Source organism: Lissotriton vulgaris, chromosome 8 (genome assembly GCF_964263255.1).
Source record: "Lissotriton vulgaris chromosome 8, aLisVul1.2, whole genome shotgun sequence".
Classification (NCBI taxonomy): Eukaryota; Metazoa; Chordata; class Amphibia; order Caudata; family Salamandridae; genus Lissotriton; species Lissotriton vulgaris.
In genome coordinates, this window is record NC_141696.1 from 89,795,220 (window position 1) to 89,818,750 (window position 23,531).

Sequence of the window (23,531 nt, forward strand, 5' to 3'; positions counted from 1 at the left end):
AATGTACTGTTATCATGACCCAGGTCGGTAGTTTTAAGGGTCAACCCCGTTAAAACTCTACATCCCTGCGCAGCCCAATGCCTGGGAAATAAATACTTGCTGGGTCCAAACATTCCTTTTTTAATACATATGCGTCACCCCTAGGGTAGGCACTGGACACCCTAGAGGGCAGAGTACAATGTATTTAAATTGGAGGACAAGTAATTTTAGATTTTACATGTCCTGGTAGTGAAAAACTAATTTTTCACTACTGCAAGGTCCTTCTCTCCATTAGAATAACATTGGAGTTGCCTTATTACATTTTATACGTGACATTTTCAAATGGGAAGAGATATCGGTTCATGTTTGGTATCTCTGGAATCACAATCTAAAAATCTAATTTATGGTGAAGTTTGATTTTGAATTACAATTTTGAAAATGCCACTTTTATGGTTAAAATGAATGAACTATTAAGGGAAGGAGTGCATGCTCAAACCAACTGTTTTTTGTTTCGCAATCTATCGTCCCTAAACAAGTTTTGCACCCCATAGAGAGTGAAGTTAAAAATCAAGATAACCATTATCATCATGGAGACGGTGGAAGAATGGCATACAAGGAGTGGATTTCATCAAAAGATCTTAGTGATGTAAATAATGACATCAGATAAGGAAGACAGTTCAATTTGGACTGCTCGTGTGGTTTCTTTAATAAGCACATGTTTATTGGATTCATGAACAGACAGTGTACACATTGTTAAGAGGGCACTGCATGGATATGTTATCACTTTCATTGTTTATTTATAACAGGACAAACAGGTTTACTGGGGGTCGGAACACAAGTGTTGTTGGTATAGTTTGGCTTTTCGCTTGTCAGGGGAGTGCATTGTGGGATTTAGAGTTCACATACATTTTTGAGGAAGAGCACATTCACAGGAGCTATAGGTCACATGGTTAGCAAAATTAAAGGAACATTTGAGTAATTGGGCACACGTGGGAGAGCATATTTTAAATAACGGTTCTGGTGGCAGGTAAAGAGAACATGTGATCATTGAATCTGAAGTGAAGTGGTTTAAGGAGGTCAAGCTGCCAGTTATGGCTCTTAAAAGGTAATGGGTAGTAGTGTAGTCTTTCTGGGTTTGGGACATGTCGATGGGAGGTTGCAAAGGAGGTAGGTTTATGTTACTGGGGTAATATGGTAAATCATTTAATAGGTAAGGGATTTTGCTCTGAGGTATGGAGTGTTATTTCACATAGCAGATGTAATGGTGGTCAAGAGGGGTGAGGAAGGAATAAGTTTCAGTTTGAGCACTCGTTCACTGCACATTGATCAGGTTGGTGTTGGGAGAGAAGGTTGCTGAGGGGGGAGGCTTTGGGGTAATGTAATATTTTATTTGAAATTAGTACGGGTATATTGAACAGTTGAATGTGTTTCTATTTTGTTTCAGAGACCCCTGAAGAAGAGCATATAGACTTGAAATGCATTGGGTAATTAAATGAGCCCTTTCTGGTGCATGGTTGACCTTAGGTGCCACTTCGTTAAGGCTGGATGGGCAACAGGAGGCATTTGAAACTTTTGAATAAAGTATTCAAGGACAATGATGCTGTCTCCATGATGTTTAAATGTGCAGGAAGAGTGATGATTGTAAAGAAAAAGTATAAGGGTAATTTGCATATGGTGAAAAAATGAAACATTCATTATGATTTACCTTGAGGAATCATTTCCTCGATTGCAGTGCGACAGTGGGGTGCATGAGTGGCGTACCCTTTGAGTAACTTTTAGAAAGTTGGCATTTTCTTGCATTAGCCATTTGGTGTCTTCATCCTGCCTGGGTCACATGACTGCAGTTGGGCCTTGTGCATTCCTCCTAGACAGCCACACACAATTAAAGCTTAGGTTTGACTGGATGTGCCATCAGTGAAAGGATGAGCGGGAGGTGCCAGGCAGAGCCCCACTTACATTTGGATGGGCTGTGTCCTGTCTTCACACAAATGGCCTAACAACCCTGCATTGTCACCTCTGCCAGCATGAAGTCAGAGCAGAGGAGGAAGGGAATGCCATGCACTTCAAATACACTGTCTAGAAGCTTCTGACCACCCTTCATAACCAGGGCCCAAGGGTATAAAAGAAGGATCTACAACACTACCACTTCAGTATACTTCTGGACCAGTGTTCCGCTGAAGGACTGGCACTGCTGGACTGCACTCTGCTGGACTCCTGCTTTGCTGTGTTTACCTGCTTCCCTCTTGCCTGGGCGAGAAAGACTGGACCTGCATCTCTTATGCCCAGACCCAGAGTAAATCCAAGGGGTAGTTGGTTGGCCACCTGATCTGAAGCCTCAGGTACATAACAGGCTTCCAACAACCCTGAATCTGCACCTGGACTCTACTATCTGTGAGCCTATCCTGCCAAGTGGTGCCACCCCAGACCTGGGCCCTTGGAAGTTGGCTTAAGATAGTTTGCCATCCTCTGTGGATTCAGTTGAACTGATGCATCTCCTCTAATGTACAGTGCAGCCCTGTGAGAACAACCGATGCATCTCCACTGCTGCATGGATTGCACCTATCGCAAAGACCCGCATCGCAGCCTGCATTGTCTTCAGAACCAAGACTGAGTGTTGTATTCTGGTGCTGGCCCTCGCATCCCTTGTCAACTGCAGCATCGATGACGGCTCCAGACTCTGCATCGCAACCTTGCTGCTCTTCAGAGCCTGCTCATTTCCCCGACTGTGCACTGCATCCCCAAATCCGGACTTCACATCACAAGATCTCTAACATTGATGCAACAGGTCTGAGCATCTCAACCTCACTGCATCTTAGAACCAATGCATAACTTTGGCTGTGGGAGGCGTCTTTGATGCAGATCCATGCAACGCTCCGAAAACCAGGACTCAAGGTACTTTTGTTCAGCGGGTCTAACTGGATACCTATAGCATGCCTGCACTCCATAGTGGTTGATATGAACTTGTGACTTCCTCTCGGACTGGTGCAACTAGAGATACACAATTGGCACTTAATGCTTCTTGGTGCTATTTTTCATAAATACTTTAAAATTCAATATCTCTTATTCTACTAATGGGATTTTTGTCATTATAGTGGTGTTTTATTTATTAAAATCCCCTCTATTTTTCAAACTCTGTTGTTGTCTTCATTTGAGGTGTGTTTCACTGTTTTACAGTGTGGCATAAATACTTTATACATCGCCTCTAAGTTAAGTCTGACTGCTCTGTGCCAATACAGAACTTTGGCAGCTTTCCACAGACACCGGAGCTTCTGTTCGGCATCTGGATTAACTCCTTGCATGAAGGATTGCCCTCAAAACCCCAATATATTAGATGTATGATGGCATCAACCGTGTACCAAAGCCCAGGATTGCTAGCCCTCATGAAAACCCTAAAGGAATTGATTTTCACATGTCTTTCCCTTCATTGAACATTATGCCACACGGCTGGTCTGGCTGTGCATTAAATATTAGTTGCACACATACCTGTCCTGATGAGGATCTCGACTACCTGAGATCGAAACGCGACATCATCCTGACTCCTTATTTTATTATATAACAACAAATGCCTACATGAGTTTAGCTTCTTGATGTTAAAGTTGATGCATGTTTAACCACTCACCACAACACATTTTTTCCAGTTATTTGTGAGTACTAGATCATGATATTTATAGAAATAAAAAAATTATGTTATATTCTGCAATGAATACATTAATTGCATTACAATGCTAAGAAGTGTCCGGCTTTATACTTGCCTTCGATATACTGTGTACTCTTGGGTTCTCAAAATTATGTAGGACCTACTGTGTTTTCTCTAAAACACTCCAGAGACCTATTGGTCTTTTAGTGAACCACTGTTTTTCCAAACCACACAACACATAGACATTGTCCAATCTGTTAAACAAACAAACAAGTAAAAAAATCTATTTTTGGTGTGTTTAGAGTGTTTTGGCTCTGGTATTTTATGATATTACACCATAAGTCCTGGTGACGTGATGCATCTATATGTTACTTAATGTGCAGTGATGAATGGCTAGAATTCGACAGCAGTGAAGTTATCACTGGCTCAATGCAGTATTACTGTTTAATTATTAGAGAAAGAAAAAGATTTCAATACCATTGGTAGAAAAACTCCAAAGGTCTGATCATATTTGTAAAGACTTTTCTAGCACTTTAATTCCTAGATAGTCTAGAACTGCCTTGTGCTCATTAAAATGTCCTAACACATGCCTTTACTAACAACAATAACCACTAAAGTGTTCTTAGTCTGTACACTTCTAATAATAACTACAAATTGTTTGCCATTATATTTTTGACCATGTTGCCTTCTCCATCAGATTCATAGCAGTGTAAGAGGATATTCTATCTGTTGGCTGACATCCTTACCCCATCTACAAACCGTTTTGTCCAAGCCACTGCTCTTAGGATTTTGAGTTATAACATCATCTGAATCCTTCAGACACTTGGTACTTTCGGTAAATATATTATTCACTGCTGCTGGTAATAAGCACTCTTAGTTACATTATTATTTGCACCTCTGGAATAAAAAATATTTGCTTATGAATAATTTCATATAGTCTAAAATACTACATAGAATGCATGTTCTCTTTTATGCAGTCTTATGATTCAACTCTGTTGATGAAAGTTCTGTATTACCAGTTAATCCAGTCCTTGGTCTAGCTAATTATAAATTATTTAACATTTATAATCTCTTGGTGTTTGACTTGTCCACACCCAGATCCCTAAGGAAATACTGGTGTGCCCAGTTAGTTGTTGGCTCAATTGCCACATCAACTGTTACTGAGATATGGTACACTTTTAGAGTAAATTTAGACTGGGATTTTGTGAATAGCCAAAAAGTAGTAAACACTCAAAAGAGCAAATTACAGAAAAGTGTAAGTGTAAGTTACCTTTGGGAATCAGGCTACATGTCTGATTTGGTGTGCCTTTTTCATGAACCTTAGGGAAAGAGCTAAATAAGTAGGCAAATCAATTGAATGATACATGTCACTCACTACCACCCCATCCCAGTTTTTGCGTTCTCCAAATATAAAAACTTTACCCACAGTGTGCTGTCTCCAAATTAAAATCCTTTGCCAAAGTTGAGGGAACCGCCCAACCAGCACCACTAAACCTGAATTGATTGGAACACCAATTGATTTTGCGTCACTTTTCAGATAATTCACATGTTTCTAAGCTAATGGTTGAATTAGCTCTTTACCGTATGCTGTGCCTACAGTAAATGGTACTTTATATGGCATGCCCATTGTTTCTTTTTCACCTGAGCCTGAAAATTCCTGAATATCTTCCAATTTGTGTACCACATGGATTACAAGGAAGGCAGGGTGACTCAGAGCATTAACCCCAGCACTTCAGCTCTCTAAAATCTTGCTGTGAAAGGCAACCAAATCACACTCACTCAGGTGCAGGGCAATCCCCTTACCAGGGACTGTATGATAGCCATTCACACCACATAAAAGAGTTATTGACATCAACATATTGTTGGAAAAAATTGTAGGAAGTACTTAAAATTCATAAAGAATTAAACTTGAAGTTAATGAAGATGGATGTTCTTTTCAATGTTCAATTTTTCAACATTCTTCAGTCTGGTTTCTGCAATCAGTAGCATGATGGCATGAACAGTTCCGAGTCTATTTTAGGATAGTTTTGAAAGGATGCAAAACATTGAGTACCTACTAAAGAAATGACAACTGAATTTTTGAAATGGTGACATAAATGTTTGAGTGTAATTCTTTTTCGAGGCCAAAATTCAACTTAATTGGTGAGCTGGCCCTCCTGCAATGTATGGGAATTCTTTTGTTATTGAAAAGGAAAAAGACAGGTTTCTGGCAAGCTCTCAGTGAGATGTAATTAGTCGTTTGCTTTCTGTTTAAGACCACCAGACTTTCCCTGGTGGTCCCAAACAGGAAAAAGCACAATGAAATCACAGCCCCAAATAGGTTAGACATTGTTTCATACATTAACCAATAGATAAGTGGCTGATGGGTTGTCAGTCAAAGGTTTCTGCTGACAAAGTAATTGCTGGCTCTGCAGTTGGAAACTGAATGAAGGTTTCGAAAACCACTTTAAATAAAGCTGTTTTTTTGTCACACTCTGTATGAGACTCTTAGTAACCTAAGATAAACGGTGAAAAGTATGGTCAATATGGGGAACCTCAGAAGAATCATGGGATATCATTCAATTACATTACCTTACTTCTCACTTAATTCCTCTATAAAAATTTGCAGACTTTGTATTTGTGATTTTGTATTCTAAGATAGCTCATTTCAACAGAGCTCTGATATAGGCACAGATATTTCAAGCCATTGAGGTATTGCGAAGAACATGAATCAATTTGTTCTGACCAGCTTGACATGATGTCCACACAAAATAGGAGTAAATTACTTCATGTCTAAAAGCTAATTTCTTTTCACTGTACCAAATGCTAAACAAATATTCATTGATGCCTTCACTGTATTGCACATTGCTGATGTTTAATGACAAATTAACAAGACCATACATTACATTCCTCAACACCAGAATACGTGTAGGCGAAAATCCTAGCACTCTTTCACAGGCATGATGGGTGGTGTGCCTATGACTCGACTTCTTACCTGTTATCAAATGTGCCTTCTGCAGCCGATTCACAGTAATATCAAATGACCTACCTGATATGTCCATTAGTGGACTAAACCTTACTGACTCACCACATTCACGTTTTTCACATTACACCTTTAACACATACACATTATTATAATGTAGGACCCTTCTTTGTGCCTCTTCATAAAGTATATTATTCATCATTTCTGAAAAGTGAGGCTATTATTCTGCTACCTCAGAAAATGAATCCAAATGTATGTGCAGAATATGTGTGTAACTTCTATTTTAAATATGAATATGTATTTAATATTTATTCATTTATTTATGAACATGTTTCTAAATGGGATCACAATATTTACTCAATCAGCTGTTTGTATGGTATATTTATTCTTTATTGATGGAATGTATGTCAATCATCTGCAGTTTCTTTTGAGATAAAAAATCGTCACCACCCGCTGACGAATCTTCTTTGTCCTGACCCCGTAAATAATAGGATTCAACGTTGGTGGCACCAAGAGGTAGATATTGGCAACTGTGATGTGAATCTCTGGAGATATATTGTGACCAAACCGGTGTGTTAAAAAGCTGAAAATTGCAGTTGAATAAAACACTAAAATGACACAGATGTGTGACCCACAGGTGCTGAATGCCTTACGGCTCGCTTCTTTTGAAGGCAGGCTCAGCACCGACTGTAGGATAAAAATGTATGACAGGACTGTGGACAGCAAATCAAAAGCTGCTATCAGTAAAGCCACAGTGAGACTGTACGCTTTGCTTGTATATGGGTCTGCACAAGCTAACTTTATGATGGCCATGAACTCACAATAGGTGTGTGGGATTACATTGGTGTGACAGTAGGGTAAGCTTTTCACAAGGAATGCATGTGGGGAGAACAAAATAATCCCCCTTAACATTACCACAATGCCAATTTTGCCTACTGTTGGATTGGTGAGGATAGCTGAGTGCCTGAGTGGATTGCAGATTGCCACATAACGGTCGAATGCCATGGCCAGGAAGAAGCCCGATTCCATAGCTGTGAAGGAATGGATGAAGAACATCTGGACCAGACAGGCATTGAAGCTGATGTCTCGAGAATTGAACCAGAAGATACTCAACATTTTGGGCACTGCAGAGGTAGAAAGAATCAGGTCAGTGATTGAAAGCATGGAAAGAAACAAAAACATAGGCTCGTGAAGGCTGTGCTCCCCTTTTATGATGCAGAGAATAGTGCAGTTCCCTAAGAGTGCCAGAATATACATGGTACAGACAGGAATGGAGATCCAGCACTGTACAGGTTCTAGTCCTGGAATGCCAATGAGGATGAATGAAGAGGGATGCATCTTGGTGGTGTTAAAGGTTGATACATGTGGAACATCTTGGCTACTTCCCATCATCCTTTGCTCCCTAGAAAGCAACAAAGAAATTTAAAATTCAACATTCATCAAGTTAAAGAGCTTGCAGATTGCTGAGGTATTATTTCACTTGTGAATCTATGATCTAGTATCCCATTTATTAGGCATGTTCTTAGATCATAATAGAGTTCACAACAATAATTGAGTCACATATATCGTCTGACTCAAATAGTGTTAAAAAGGATATTACAACAATAAGGAATTCACGGGACAGAATATTCCAGGTAAGTATTTTATGCTATGTTTAATATCCTTTTTTTTAAATATATAGTTGATATAAAATCATTGTTAAATTATTTTGTAATGTTTTATGATGTTGTGTGTTTCAATTTATTGATATGTTATTGATGGTTGTCTGCAAATGTTTTGTACTTATTTTTATTTTGTTGATATTTTTAAAGTGTTGCTTTAAAATGGAACATAGTTGGCTTTGCAGAGGAGCAGTGGGAGAAGTTAGCTTAACATATTCAAATTTTGTGTACTTTTTGGGTTCTTTTTTAAATGTAATTAATTAGATTATTGATTATATAAATTATTTCATTGTAAATTAGTTCTTAAATTGTATTCAACTTTTTAATTAGATATGTCTTTTGTTTAATTTATACATTATTTAATGACTTTTTGTAATTTTCTAATCTTTTATTTTAATTGGATAATTGCATTATTAATAATGTAACTCATTTAGTAGAGTGATTTAATTGATTTAATGGATTGACTATAATTTAATAATAAAGTTTTTAATATCTAGTATTTAAAAAAATATTTGCTGTGAGTTATACATTGTTTCTGTAGTTTCAAAATATGTTTGCAGTTTTTGAGGTAGTAGTTAAGTAGGATGCAAAGTGTTTTACTATGCTGAGTATTTTTAATTGATAAATACTGTTTTACATTTGTGATTATTTTTATTAATGAGTCACTTTTTAAATGTCTTAGTTTTGTTAAATCTGCATAGTATTTGCTTGTTTATAGAAATTGGTGTGTTTTTTTAATAAGGTTCCCAAAAATTCACTGCATATACAGTACATTGGGTGGAAAGGAAAAATGTTGTTAAAACTTATAAACTTACAAGTATAGTAGTTAAGACTGTAGTGTATGCAGACTACAGCATCAAGAATATGGCACTTTTAGAATGACAAATATTAATGGCTAATTTGAAATTTAAAAAGGTCCTGTCAGACATGTCAAAGGAAAAACTGTCACAGATTAGTGCTTGACAATCGGTAACTAAAAATTAACCGATGTGAGCATCGCATGCAAGAAACAAAGCTATCAAGGTGCTGAAATGAAGAGAGAGGGCTCTAGTGAATCATACAAATGAACAAAACAGTTGCTAAGTGATTAAACAAAAAGTCAGTCAAAACCCCACAAGTGAAAAAGTGAAAAAAGTGAAGCCGTGCAACATGCATATAGTACTGCTTAAACGTGCTGATTGGGTTCATGCACGAAAATGGAAAACAATTAGTGCAAATACACTCATGTTTCCGATGTTTAACAATAAATGGTAGATGTAGATCATGCCAAAAAAGTACAAAATGAGAACAATGACAGATAAAAATTTTACTCTATACTTTACACAATGCAAGTGCAAACTCAAAAAACTTTTGCAATGCAATTGGTCTCGCATTTGTGAAAGTTAGAGCTTTTGTGTTGGATTGAAATTGTTATTTGTGGAATTCTGTGGCATGGAATAGTGTGGTGTGGAGTGGATTTGTGTAGTGGAATTATGTGGCATGGAGTGCAATGAAATGATATGGATAGTAATCATGTGGTATTGAGAGGGATTGTGTGTCATGGAGTGTAATTATGTGGATTGGTATTTTTGTGCATGTTCAATGTAACATGCAATCAGTGCGATACACATGCTGCGTGTCTTCACTTGTTTCACTTTTTCACAGGTGGGGTTCTCAACTGACTTTATGTTTAATCACTTGACTAACTATTTCACTCATTTGTATGGTTCAATAGAGCCCTTTGTCTTCGCATCAGCATCTTTATAGTTTTGTGACTTGCATGCGGTGCTCACAGCTGTTGATTTATGATGACCAATTGCCAAGCACTAATCTGTGACAGTTTTTCCTCTGAAATTTTCTGACAGGACCTTTTCAAATTTCACATTACAGTTATCCCTGAAGAAGGGTTTTCCAGCAATGCATTAGTTCTATAATGAAATCGACAATTATAATGAACTTTGAATTGTAACATGCTGTAGATACAAGTTTGAAGCAGAATTCTGGATGACTTCAGTACCGTAACTGAACCTTTGGACATTCCTGTTTTGCTCAAACTAATTGCACTCATTTTGTTTATTTTGTTCCATTTGGAAGCCTGTGAGACTGAAGGTTTTGCACACTGGATCTGGTTTACCACCTAGTTTCCAGTACTGATATTTGGTTTTCATTCGCATGTTTTGGGCAGGGTTGTAATTCTATTATTATATCATTCTAAAAAGACCTCAGGTATCTTTTCTCATCATCAGTCACTTCAACGTTTGAAACCTACTCCTAAAAGCCAGGAAACAGGCACTTTGTTGTCCTTGAGCAAGCAATGCCGCTGCTTACAGGGTGGAACTGGGCCAGATGGGGTTTGTTGCACTGCAGGAACAAAGGATTGCTGACTCTGCTGTTTTGAAGTGAGCTTCTCACCAATGTGATAGCATTGTTTATATCAGTGAAAACATGTGCGCACTCTGAAGAGGTGATGGCAGTGGTCTTCAAAGCCATAAGGAGTGGGGCCTATTTGTTCTGGTATTTGCCACTCACCACTAGCCTCATGCTCCTAAAACCCTTCTGCCAAGTGAGAGCCCTCCATTCTCCCCATTCTGAAAATCTGCATCCTCTGGCCAGTACTGTGGACAGAGTGCATTGATGTGGGAAACAGACCGTCAAACTCAGAAGAAGAGACCTCTTCAGGAGAGCTGGCAGCCCCTACTGAGAATGTCATCAACAGGCTCTTGAGGCACTTTGTTAGACTTTGGAACAAGCTTTCCTTGATACTTTCCTCTTCAAATGTGGCTCAAAGTTAAAGACACCGCCATGAAATTGTACATTAGTTGCTGATTCCATAGTTGTTTCTGGAAATTCAGCCTCTTTTCCCCAGCCAATTCCATGACAAATTAAATTAAGTGCCTCAGGGAGAGTGATGGAGTCTCAAACAGAGTTCACACAGCATCTTCAGTGCATCCCTCTTTATTCCCACATCTTTCACAAATCCCACACTTTTTTGCCTTTCTGCTACGGATTCATAATGAGCTTTTTCTATATTTGAAAGTTTTTGGCCTGCAACCGCCATTTTCAAGTGAAAACACAAGGGCTGGATAATTTTTGAAACTGCATTGACAGTCCAACAGCTTGATGCAACCATCCTTGTATGAAACCCTCTGTTTGTGGTGTTCAGAAGGACAGCAAATTCTTCGGTGCAGGTGTGTAACTCCCATTGGGTTTTTGATGAGATCTGGCCAAGACATTAATCCATGTCAATAAACGCCTTGAAGCTGTGAGCTCCTGTCATCTCTTGCAATACCTAGGCGACAGTGATCTCAAACATGCCGCAGTGCCATGTAACAGGAGTTGGATAACATTTGCTCATATGTAGAAAGCCCATGACTCCGGGCACCCTGTTCTCGGTTGCAGAAGCACCATCATTTGTCTTTTCCTGAAATTCAAGCATCTTGAAGAAAATAAACAATGTCTCGGACTCCTCCCAAAACATTGCCCTGATGCACACAGCCATAACATAGTTATTATTTACAGTAAGTGGTACATTCCTCCATAAGAACACTGAATTTGACATCTTTTTCAGTCATGTATCCAATAATCTTCATATTTTCACCAATAAAGTAACACATTTCAGCACAGCTTTTGCGAGAGTGAAGAACTCTGCCCATGTCTGCACTATTTGCCACTTGCAAGTCTACCAGATCCGGCATGTAGGAGGGGGAGGGGTGAGTGAAGTCATTATATATGCTGTGCAAGTAATTGACATGTGGTGTCAAAAAGGCCTGTCTGTGTTTGGAGAATAAACTTTTCAGCCTGCTGGTAAGCATGATTCTCCCACTGGTCCAAGATTTTCTTCTACAAAAAGATTGTTTTTTTTTTTATTACAGGGTGTTAGAAATTCTGTTTTTGGTGCCAGAGGTATGCACCCTGTCCAATCAGGAACAACAATACTAGTTAGGGTAAGTCACAAAAACATCCTAAATTAACCTGTGCTAACCCTCTGGTAGCTGGGCACAGAACAATCATACTTGACTAAGGGAGCAATGTATAAAGTACAGCTTTTCAAACAGTAAAATAACGAAAATACAACACAAAAAGGTACCAATATGGGTTAGAAATATAGTGCTTAATTTAATGAACAAAACATGACCAAAATGACGAAATCAAATAAATAGAACTTGAGTCATGATTTCTAAAGAATAAACTGAAATATAGGGGCAGATTTATGACGGACTTGCGCCACGTTTACGCCGCCGTTGCGTGACGCAATGGTGCGGAAATGTGGCGCATCCCTGCTACCTATTTAGAACGTGACGCATCTAGGCAGATGGATAACGTTGTAAAGCCCTGTGCCACACGAAACCTGCGTCAGGTTTCATGTGAGCGTTCTGTCGCAGGGTGGGCGTTCCCTCGTAGGAAAGCCCCGTAAAACTGACGCAGTGAAATCTACAAGATTTCACTGAGTCAGTTTTACGAGGCTGCTGCGTCAAATCCTTACGCCTGCTTGAAGTAGGCGTAATGAGTGATGCACCATGTTATGTATGGGTGGCCTCTGTACATTGCAGGAGTTGCATCGCACTTGCGACGCTACTCCAGCAATGCGCCGCCCGTACACCACAAGATGCGTCACGCATCTGCCTTTCCTTGCACCATGGTGCGCCGCATTGTAAATGCGGCGCATCTGTGGTGCCGCAAGGAGGGAATTGCGTGACGCATCAGTTCTGGCGCATCCCTGTTGATTTGCAGAGATGCGCCAGAACTCATAAATCTGCCCCATAGTGTTTAACAGCATAAAGCGCCAACCGAGGCTATCTGGTCGCACTAAACCGGATCACATCCAAACATTCAGGCAGTTCACAATGGTGTACGAGTCGGACTCAGGGGCCAGCCTTAGCTCGCTGCAAAGCACTTTGGTTGCGTCATTGTTGAAGTAAAAATGTGCAGTTCAGAGAGGAAGATGAGTCATCGACAATCCAGTTAAGGCAAGCCATCCTCTCCGAGCAGCGCAAACTCAATGATGTGTCAGAACAGGTGTCATTGCGCTGCATAGTTGGCGATGTGTCAGAGTCGATCCTCGCAATAGCAGCAATGTTTCTGCAGTTGTAGAGATATCCCAGTTCTGACCTGCTGCATCAATGGCGATTTGTGGATACTGCTGGAGCAATGTGTGGATACTGCTGGAGCAGCACTTTAAACCAATTTTCAAGGGTCCAGCATTGGATTGGCACCTCTTGGCAGGACACATTTACAGACATCAGAGTTCAGGTGCTTTAGCAGGGTGGTTGAAAGAGACAAGCCCTTGGATTTACTTTGGCTATGGGTTCAAGTGATGTCAGTCTTTCTCACTTAGGTAAAGGGGTAGCAGGCAGCAGACCAGCACAACAAGAAAGCCATTCTTCCAGAGCAGCATTCTTTCTTCCTGGGAGAGTATCCACAGGTCTAGTGGTGTACTGAAGTGGTAGGGTCAGGGGGTAAGCAGTCCTTTGTGTGGGGACCGGACACACACTATTCAGGTGTAAGCATGAGGCTATGCCCAGCTCCACTCTCCCATCCTGCCCAGGATGGCACATGCACAAGTATGTGGATGGTCCATCAATTCACACCTAAGCCCCCACTGTGTGTGGCTTTCTAGAGAGAATGTACAAAGTTCACTGTCACCCAACCCAGATATGTATTGGTGACTAGCAGCAGTCACTCAAGGCTAAGAGAAGGAAAATGCCTTCCTTGAAAAAGTGAACACAAGGATATGCTGGAAAGAGCGCTGAAACTTTTCAGACACTCACCCCCAGTCACAGATCTGGGTTGAATCCATCATCGTTCTTTAGCTCACTTTGTCACCTCAGTTCAGATCCAGCTACATGCAAATCAGTCTTGACCCTGTACCTCATGAAAAAGAACCTTTTCATCCCGCTGGTAAGCATGACACTCCCACTGGTCTAAGATTTTCTTTCACAAAGAGCAGATTTTTGGTCTTTTTTGAATACAGAGTGTTTGAAATAGTTTTTTTGGTGCCAGAGGTATGCACCCTGTCCAAGCAGGAACCTCAATCCTAGTCAGGGTAAGTCACAAACACTTCCTAAATTAACCTGTGCTCACCCTTTGGTAGCTCGCCACAGAACAATCAGGCTTAACTTAAGGGGCAATGTATGAAGTACAGCATTTCACACAGTAAAATAGTAGAAATACAACACAAAAAAGATACCACAATGGGTTAGAAGTATGGAGCTTAATTTAGTGAACAAACTGAGTAACAAAAATCTAATAAATAGAACTTGAGTTATGATATTTAAAGAATAAACTGAAATATAGCAGAAAGCGCCAACCGAGGCTATCTGGTTGATTGGCCGGATAAAATCCAAACGTTCAGGCAGTTCACAATGGAGCACGAGTCAGAAACAGGAACCAGCCTTAGCTCGCTGCAAAGCACTTTGGTTGCATCCAGCCTGAAGTGCCAAGTCAGGTCTTCCCTGACCGGAAACAAGCATCCTGGGACCGGTTTCAGGGTAACACCCATCATCAGCCCGGCTAACTTAAATCCAGTGGCAAAGTGAGCAAGGGACCACATCTGGGCATACCCTGCCAACATAGGGCAAATAAAGCAAACAGAAGGAGATGGTGGAAAGAGCGCTGAACTTTTCAGACACTCACCTGCAGTCACAGATCTGGGATGAATCTATCATTGTTCTTTAGTTCACTTTGCCACCTAAGTGGAAGAGTATGCCCAGACGTGGGTCCTGTGCTTAATATACCACTGGATTCAAGCTAGCAAGGATGATGAAGGGTGATGCCCTGAAACTGGTCCCAGGATGCTTGCTTCCAGTCCAGGGAAGACCTGGCTTGGCAGTTTGGGCTGGACTGTTCCCATAAGGAACACGATCAAGACTGATTTGCATATGGCTGGGTCCAAGCTGGGGTGGTGTGATGAGCAAAAGAATGATGGATTAAACCCAAATCCTTGTGACTGGGGGTGAATGTTTGCATTGTCCAGCATTCCGCCCATCAATTGTTTCTTTTGCATTCCTTCTAAAAGTGGCATTTTTTAATTGTTATGATAAATCTATCATTACAATTCCAGAGGTACTAAACATGACAGCTCTGCTTCCTTCCAAACAGGAATTACAGCTTATTAGATGAAGCGAATAATCCTCAATTTTAAGCTATTGGAGGAGTACGCCTCAGAGTAGTGGAAGCCAAATTTGGGAGTTTTTCACCACCAGACCATGTAAAACATAAAAGTACATCATACCATTTAATTTCCCCGCACCCTGCCCTTTGAGCTACCTAGGGCCTGCCTTACGGCTGACCTATGTGTAATAAAAGATGAGTTTAAGGCTTGGCAAGAGGTTTTAAATGCCAAGTCAACATGACAGTGACATTTGCACACAGGCTCTGCACTGGCAGGCCTGACAAATGTTTAAAAGGCTACTTAAGTGGGTGGCACAATCAGAGCTGCAGGCCCAATAGTAGCATTTAATTTACACGCACTGGGCACAGGTAGTGTACTAGGGTCTGGTAAGTAAATTAAATTAATTATACCAGTTGTGGAAAGGTCAATAAAACCATGTTTAGGGAGAGTGTACATGCACTTTACTACTGGTTGGTAGAGGTAAGGTGCCCAGAGTCCGAAGGTCAACAAAGACAAGATCAGAAAAATTGGATGTCAGGGGGCAAAATGTTGGGGGAAGGCCATCCTAAGACTGACAGGTATAACATGCAGGTGCAACCAATCAGTGTTTTTGGCCACTCTCTGGTGAATCTCAAGCCTCAGACATGCTGGTGTAAACTCCAGGCTCCAGTGTCAGTTTCCACAGCAAAGACCTTGCACCCATTACTGATTTACAGTCAGAGGAATTTAATTTTGAAATAGTTGACTTGTTCTTCGGTCCAGCACATAGGTATGTAGCGCTAAATTTCAAAGATCTGTTCAAAAGTGACAGTCTCATTGCCTTGGGAAGGCACTGTCACCAGGTGGTACATTTCGTTTCTGTCTAACAATATGACTGTGATCACATTTATATCATCCTTATTAACTTCAGAGATAAGTTTCCTCTAGGACTCGTGTAGGTTTCTATTTCCAAAATATTGTTCTCCTCTTCTGAAAAGGGGTCTTCTTCATTTGTCTTTATTACTCAGCATACTTGTAGGCTGATTAATTTTCTTTTGCAATGATAGGTTCCTCACCTGGTTGTATTTCACTCCTTTTCATTCTGCCCAATGCAGAAATCAAGATTTACAAAGCACTGCTAATCACCCAATAGGCTATACAGTTGCTTGCAGGTTCCAGGAGGCTCATTCAAAAGCCAGGCCTTGAGGGCCCTTCAGAATTCTAGAATTAGGCTGATGGTTGAGCTACGTGGGGAGTCTGATCCAGGTCTTTGTTGCAATGTTGGAGAGGAGCATCCTCCACTTCTGCTTTGGTCGATGCGGGAGTGTGGACGAGTGACAGGGAGGCTGAGAGTATTGTTCTAAAGGGTTGGTGAATGTTCAGGCAGTGGTTAATGTTAAGCATGGGCGTAAAATCCGTTCCGCTCGCGGATTTTGCGGATTTTCGGTAAGTTCGCAATCCGCGAGATTTGCGAATTTCCCGCAAAATCCGCAAATTCGCACGCAGCGGATTTTTTTTTTCTTGGTGATACAATTTTGCGGCGCGCGGCGTTTACTTACCGTCATTCATCGTTTGCCGAGTTATTTTTCTTGATATTTTTGAGTGCTGCGCCATTTTGGATCTTGCTGCGGGATCCCGCGGGAATTTGGTAAGAGCGATTACGTAATCGCGGCTTGCCAACTTGTACAGCGAGAGTTTGTCAACGCAAGTACGCCGTGATCACGTATCGCGGTACTTCGCAATTGCGAGCTTGGAGATGCGGCGAGCAGCAACAATCTCGCACTCGCGAAAATACAAAATTTGCAATTCTGCACAAGAAATCCACCAGCAAGCAGCATAAACCTTCTGGAAATGATGATTTTTATCTGAATAACTCCTCAGGTTGACATTTGCCTGCACTTTTTTTTCGAGGAGTCCATTTTGGGGAGGGGGGGGAGGAAGGAAGTGCCCCACAGTCTTCAACTTCCTGTTCCTGTCCAGCAGCCTCCTCCCAGTGCTTTGTCCATCTCCTGGTCACTTTTCATTTGGATCTAGAGCTGGAAGGATTACTTTTTGTGGATGCTGCTGGATATTTGGATTTGAGGCCTTTTTGACTTTCTTTGGATCACTTTTGGATTAGAAATTTCAAAAGTAAGTTTGTTTGGGCCATTACAGTTGCTGCAACTACAATTTTGGAATTTTCGATTTTTGGGCTGTTTTGGGGCCTTTTGCCCAGGGGTACTCAGTGGTGGGTGCACTGAGTCTTTCTGTGGGGTGTTTTGAATTTAAACATCATGGAGGGGCTGGATGGCTTGGGATTGTGCTGATTTTTCTGTGATTTTCGTTTTTTTGGCCTGTTGTGGCCTTTTCACCAGGGGTAGTGAGTGGTGCATGGGCCTAGTCTTTCTGTGGGTTGTCTTGAATTTAAACATCATGGAGGGGCTGGATGGCTTGTGATTGTGCTGATTTTTCTGTGATTTTTGTTTTTTTGGCCTGTTGTGGACAGGCCATGTGGTTGGGGGCCATTTTGAGTGCTGCTACAGGCCCTGGCCATGTGCTGTGAGGGAGGGGGCCATTTTGAATGCAGGCAGTGTTCTCAGGTCTGCACCCATTTTGCCTAGCTTTCATCCATTATGCCCAGGGGTAGTGAGTGGTGCATGGGCCTAGTCTTTCTGTGGGTTGTCTTGAATTTAAACATCATGGAGGGGCTGGATGGCTTGGGATTGTGTTGATTTTTCTGTGATTTTAATTTTTTTGGCCTGTTGTGGACGGGCCATGTGGTTGGGGGCCATTTTGAGTGCTGCTACAGGCCCTGGCCATGTGCTGTGAGGGAGGGGGTCATTTTGAATGCAGGCAGTGTTCTCAGGCCTGCACCCATTTTGCCTAGCTTTCATCCATTATGCCCAGGGGTAGTGAGTGGTGCATGGGCCTAGTCTTTCTGTGGGTTGTCTTGAATTTAAACATCATGGAGGGGCTGGATGGCTTGGGATTGTGCTGATTTTTCTGTGATTTTCGTTTTTTTCGCCTGTTGTGTACAGGCCATGTGGTTGGGGGCCATTTTGAGTGCTGCTACAGGCCCTGGCCATGTGCTGTGAGGGAGTGGGCCATTTTGAATGCAGGCAGTGTTCTCAGGCCTGCACCCATTTTGCCTAGCTTTCATCCATTATGCCCAGGGGTAGTGAGTGGTGCATGGGCCTAGTCTTTCTGTGGGTTGTCTTGAATTTAAACATCATGGAGGGGCTGGATGGCTTGGGATTGTGCTGATTTTTCTGTGATTTTCATTTTTTTGGCCTGTTGTGGACAGGCCATGTGGTTGGGGGCCATTTTGAGTGCTGCTACAGACCCTGGCCATGTGCTGTGATGGAGGGGCCATTTTGAATGCAGGCAGTGTTCTCAGGCCTGCACCCATTTTGCCTAGCTTTCATCCATTATGCCCAGGGGTAGTGAGTGGTGCATGGGCCTAGTCTTTCTGTGGGTTGTCTTAAATTTAAACATCATGGAGGGGCTGGATGGCTTGGGATTGTGCTGATTTTTCTGTGATTTTCGTTTTTTTGGCCTGTTGTGGCCTTTTCACCAGGGGTAGTGAGTGGGGCATGTGCCTAGTCTTTCTGTGGGTTGTCTTGAATTTAAACATCATGGAGGGGCTGTATGGCTTGGGATTGGGCTGATTTTTCTGTGATTTTCATTTTTTTGGCCTGTTGTGGACAGGCCATGTGGTTGGGGGCAATTTTAAGTGCTGCTACAGGCCCTGGCCATGTACTGTGAGGGAGGGGGCCATTTTGAATGCAGGCAGTGTTCTCAGGCCTGCACCCATTTTGCCTAGCTTTCATCCATTATGCCCAGGGGTAGTGAGGGGTGCATGGGCCTAGTCTTTCTGTGGGTTGTCTTGAATTAAAACATCATAGAGGGGCTGGATGGCTTGGGATTGTGCTGATTTTCGTTTTTTTGGCCTGTTGTGGACAGGCCATGTGGTTGGGGGCCATTTTGAGTGCTGCTACAGGCCCTGGCCATGTGCTGTGAGGGAGGGGGCCGTTTTGAATCCAGGCAGTGTTCTCAGGCCTGCACCCATTTTGCCTAGCTTTCATCCATTATGCCCAGGGGTAGTGAGTGGTGCATGGGCCTAGTCTTTCTGTGGGTTTTCTTGAATTTAAACATCATGGAGGGGCTGGATGGCTTGGGATTGTGCTGATTTTTCTGTGATTTTCGTTTTTTTGGCCTGTTGTGGCCTTTTCACCAGGGGGTAGTGAGTGGTGCATGTGCCTAGTCTTTCTGTGGGTTGTCTTGAATTAAACATCATGGAGGGGCTGGATGGCTTGGGATTGTGATGATTTTTCTGTGATTTTCGTTTTTTTGGCCTGTTGTGGACAGGCCATGTGGTTGGGGGCCATTTTGAGTGCTGCTACAGGCCCTGGCCATGTGCTGTGAGGGAGGGGGCCATTTTGAATGCAGGCAGTGTTCTCAGGCCTGCACCCATTTTGTCTAGCTTTTAGCCATTATGCCCAGGGGTATTGAGTGGTGCATGTGCCTAGTCTTTCTGTGGGTTGTCTTGAATTTAAACATCATGGAGGGGCTGGATGGCTTGGGATTGTGCTGATTTTTCTGTGATTTTCGTTTTTTTGGCCTGTTGTGGACAGGCCATGTGGTTGGGGTCCATTTTGAGTGCTGCTACAGGCCCTGACCATGTGCTGTGAGGGAGGGGGCCATTTTGAATGCAGGCAGTGTTCTCAGGCCTGCACCCATTTTGCCTAGCTTTCATCCATTATGCTGAGGTGTAATGAATGGTGCATGGGCCTAGTCTTTCTGTGGGTTGTCTTGAATTTAAACATCATGGAAGGGCTGGATGGCTTGGGATTGTGCTGATTTTTCTGTGATTTTCGTTTTTTTGGCCTGTTGTGGCCTTTTCACCAGGGGGTAGTGAGTGGTGCATGTGCCTAGTCTTTCTGTGGGGTGTCCTGAATTTAAACATCATGGAGGGCATGGGATTGTGCTGATTTTTCAGTTTTTTTTCGATTTTTTTGGGGTGTATAACTGAACTGATGTTCCTCTGTCTTCCATTGCTTTTAGGTGCACAAGACTCAAGAGAACCACCAGTGCCAGGAAGAAGTCCTGCAGCGTTGTGTGTGTGCAGCATAAGGTCACGGGACGTCACATCTGGCCACAGACAACTCTGCAACTCGTGCAACTGCGGCCTGCTGTTCTGACCTGCTCTGAAGAAGATGGCCCCAAAAAATTTTCTCCGTAGCTCCTCTAGCAAGAAAGTTGCCAGTAAGGAGCAGAAGAAGCAAGTTACCAAGGAGGCTGGTGTGCCGACCGCCGCGTTTATTGGGAGTAAAAAAAAACTACGCCTGCAGCAGCAGCGGTTCTGCTGGGGACCAATCTGGGAGCAGCACCCCCGCTCCATTGGGCTCAGTGCCTCCACCACCACGCCAACTTGAGTCAAAGCCCTTGAGTGGTGCACAGGCAGTCAGTGTACTTCTTCAATCACCATCGACCAGTGATGTTGGCTCATCGCAAGAAAGTAGCAGCAATGTCCCTGAATCAACACAGGTTGTTGTAACTCATCTGACAAGTGTTGAACAACCACAGCCGCAACAACAACCACATGTGCAAGTACAAGCCCAAGTACATGTGGAAGGAGAGGCAGCGCAAGGAAATGCGCAAGCAGAGGTGCATGGAGGGTCACAAGTGCCCACAATAGTTGTTCCTCCTAAAGTAGGGGCACATCAGGAAATCGACAATCAAACTGAGGTATCATTTGAGGAAGCCACTCCTCCTGATGATCATTCATTGTCTACAACACATCCCTAGCAAGGAAAAGATCAAGGAGGGTGTCTACATCTTCTTCAAGCCCACCTCCTTCTGATGATATGGATCAAAGTTGGGAACCACCACTGCGGTCTGAGAGTGAGGCACACCATGATCTGACAAAGGTACCTAAGCGTAAAAGGAAGGTCGTCGAAAAACTCATAGCTATGGAGTGTGATGAGGCTCAACAAGAAGTGACGGATACTGCTGCTGATGAAGCCTTTCACGACGACGAGCCAGTCATCATAGAGGTCACTGCAGCCCCAGCGGGCATGCAGCAAAAAGACATATTGACCCTAGCCCAAGAAGCTGCTGCGCGTGATGATGTTGTCGACGAGGAGGCAATGCAAGAAACACCACAATCATTGGAGTTAACTAGTACACCAACACCTACCGCTTCCATATTTCTTAGTCGCCAGAAGGGACCTCCATCCACCTCGACCTCAATTAGTGGTGGTGAAAGTGCAAAACGTACTGAAGTTCGGCAATCCACATCCTCCACTTCATCTGGCATTAGCAGCAGGACCACCACCACCAGTATCGCCGCCTCCTCCGGCCCCCAAAGACATTTCAAGTCCGCAGTTTGGGACTTCTTTAGTGTTTCCACAAAAAAGGAAAACCTCGCCATTTGTAGCATTTGTAAGTTTGCAGTTAGTCATGGGAAGTTTGGTTCCAACTATGGTACCGGAGGCCAGAGAGATCATCTTGAAAGAAAGCATGCTGTCCAATGGTTTGCGCACCTACAGGCGATCAAGGAAGCCCGAATTGCACGTAATGCTGTTTCATCTGATGATGACGAGGAGGAAGAAGACGTGTCAAACACTTCACTTACACCCAGTACCCCTGTCAGCAGCACACCCCATGTGAGCCACACTAAGAGTGCGGGAGAGAGTGAGACACCAATGCGCAAAAGTTCATCAGCGAGCGTAACTGGGTCGAAGATATCATCATCATCCCGTAAATGCTTGGTCCAGGGCAACATTAAAAAGATGTTGTTTACAGAAGTGCAATATGAACGCAACCACCCACTGACGCGTCTGTATAACACTAAGCTGGCTAAAATGCTAGCTCTGGACCTTCTCCCTTTTTCTTTTGTAGAAGGGGTTGGTTTTCTAGAATTAGTGGCAGCGCTCTGCCCTAAATGGAAGGTTCCTAGCCGGTTCTATTTTGCCAGAGTTGCGGTTCCAGCACTACATGAAGATGTGCTGGAGGTGATTGGGGCAGCTTTGCAGAAGAGTGCTGTTCACACTATACATCTGCAAGAATCAAGAGGGAGAGAGAGGACCAGAAAGCTAGTCCAGATCCCCGGTTTATATGTCAGTAAATCAAAAAGAGACTAGCTAGGGATGGGGTTAGTATGACATAAATATTGTTATTGTCATAGCGACTCAGTATTGTTTTGCCAATTAGTGGTGGCACCTGTTAGGTGTCTTTAGAAAGCCCTCACCCACCAACCTAGTTGGTGGCATGCTTCATCGGGCCCACCCAGTGACACCTAGCGTGTCCCGGGTGTGCTTCGACGCCTGATTACAGCGGAGCAGGTATGTCACTGTGTGTGCGGTGAAGGGTGTTTTGGTATGTGAGGTTAAAACGGCTTGGCGGAGGTCCCTGGGGTGAGGATACTTTATTAAATGGGCCTCCGTCAGCGGTTAAAAATAAGGCTGTGGGACGTTAGAGGCGGGTTACGACCTCCTACGTCCTTAGAGTGTCAACATGTTTCAGCCAGTGCCTTATTACTAATCTGGCTTTCTTCAGGACAGTAAAATATGTGTAGTTAAAAATAGGGGTTGTGTAGTGTAGTCTATGTGTCTACACGCCCTAAAGTGTATATAACTGTGAGAGGGGGGATTCCCTTCTCAAGATCACCTGTACATTTAACATGAAAAGACAGGGACAAAACAAACATGGGAGAAAAAGAGTCACTAGGAAGTATTGATCATCTGTTATGACAGCCGGCTAAATAGCGGTAGAGTGCAGGCTATGAGCGGCTCAAGTGTAATGATACTGGTGGTACCATTATTGTGAGATCGCACTAGAACTTCGAGAGTGAAGTGATTAAAACAGCGGTATAATATACTGCATTAGTAAATTTGTGAAAAGTTTAAGGCGCAAGGACCATATCTTACGCTATTTTTGGCTTGCTTTTGCTCCAAGGTTATTGAAGTGGCAAGGGGTGGCCCTATTTGGGAGACAAAGGTAGGACCACTAGGGTTAGGAGACCTGTAGGAGAAAGTTAGGTAGCGCTTACCTATTGTAGAGATGGTCAGCATACTCACAGGATTTCTGGCCAGTACCGGCGTGGGACCTGTTGTGCCTCCTTCGCAGAACCAGTAGTGAATGGCTGCTGTTGCCGGTTTTTATACTGAAGGCAATTGCGTAAGTGAGGGCACCTGGAGAGAAGAGTAATGGTGGACAGACTCGCATTTGCGGGTCGTTATC

At 42.7% G+C, this 23,531-nt stretch overlaps 1 protein-coding gene and 1 pseudogene across 1 annotated transcript; both read right to left on the bottom strand.

The window, feature by feature from the left end:
- Window positions 1-6,989: 6,989 nt before the first annotated feature.
- LOC147693473 (olfactory receptor 52R1-like) lies at window positions 6,990-7,934 on the bottom strand. The gene has a single exon (XM_086936009.1). The coding sequence runs from the start codon at window positions 7,914-7,916 to the stop codon at window positions 6,990-6,992; it is 927 nt and encodes a 308-aa protein (XP_086792135.1). The 5' UTR covers window positions 7,917-7,934.
- Window positions 7,935-10,429: 2,495 nt separating this feature from the next.
- LOC147693474 (uncharacterized) overlaps window positions 10,430-23,531 on the bottom strand; it is a 29,826-nt pseudogene continuing 16,724 nt past the window's right edge.

Excerpts from the sequence above, each read along its gene's own strand:
- LOC147693473 (XM_086936009.1), bottom strand. The coding sequence starts at position 7,916 with ATGCATCCCTCTTCATTCATCCTCATTGGCATTCCAGGACTAGAACCT.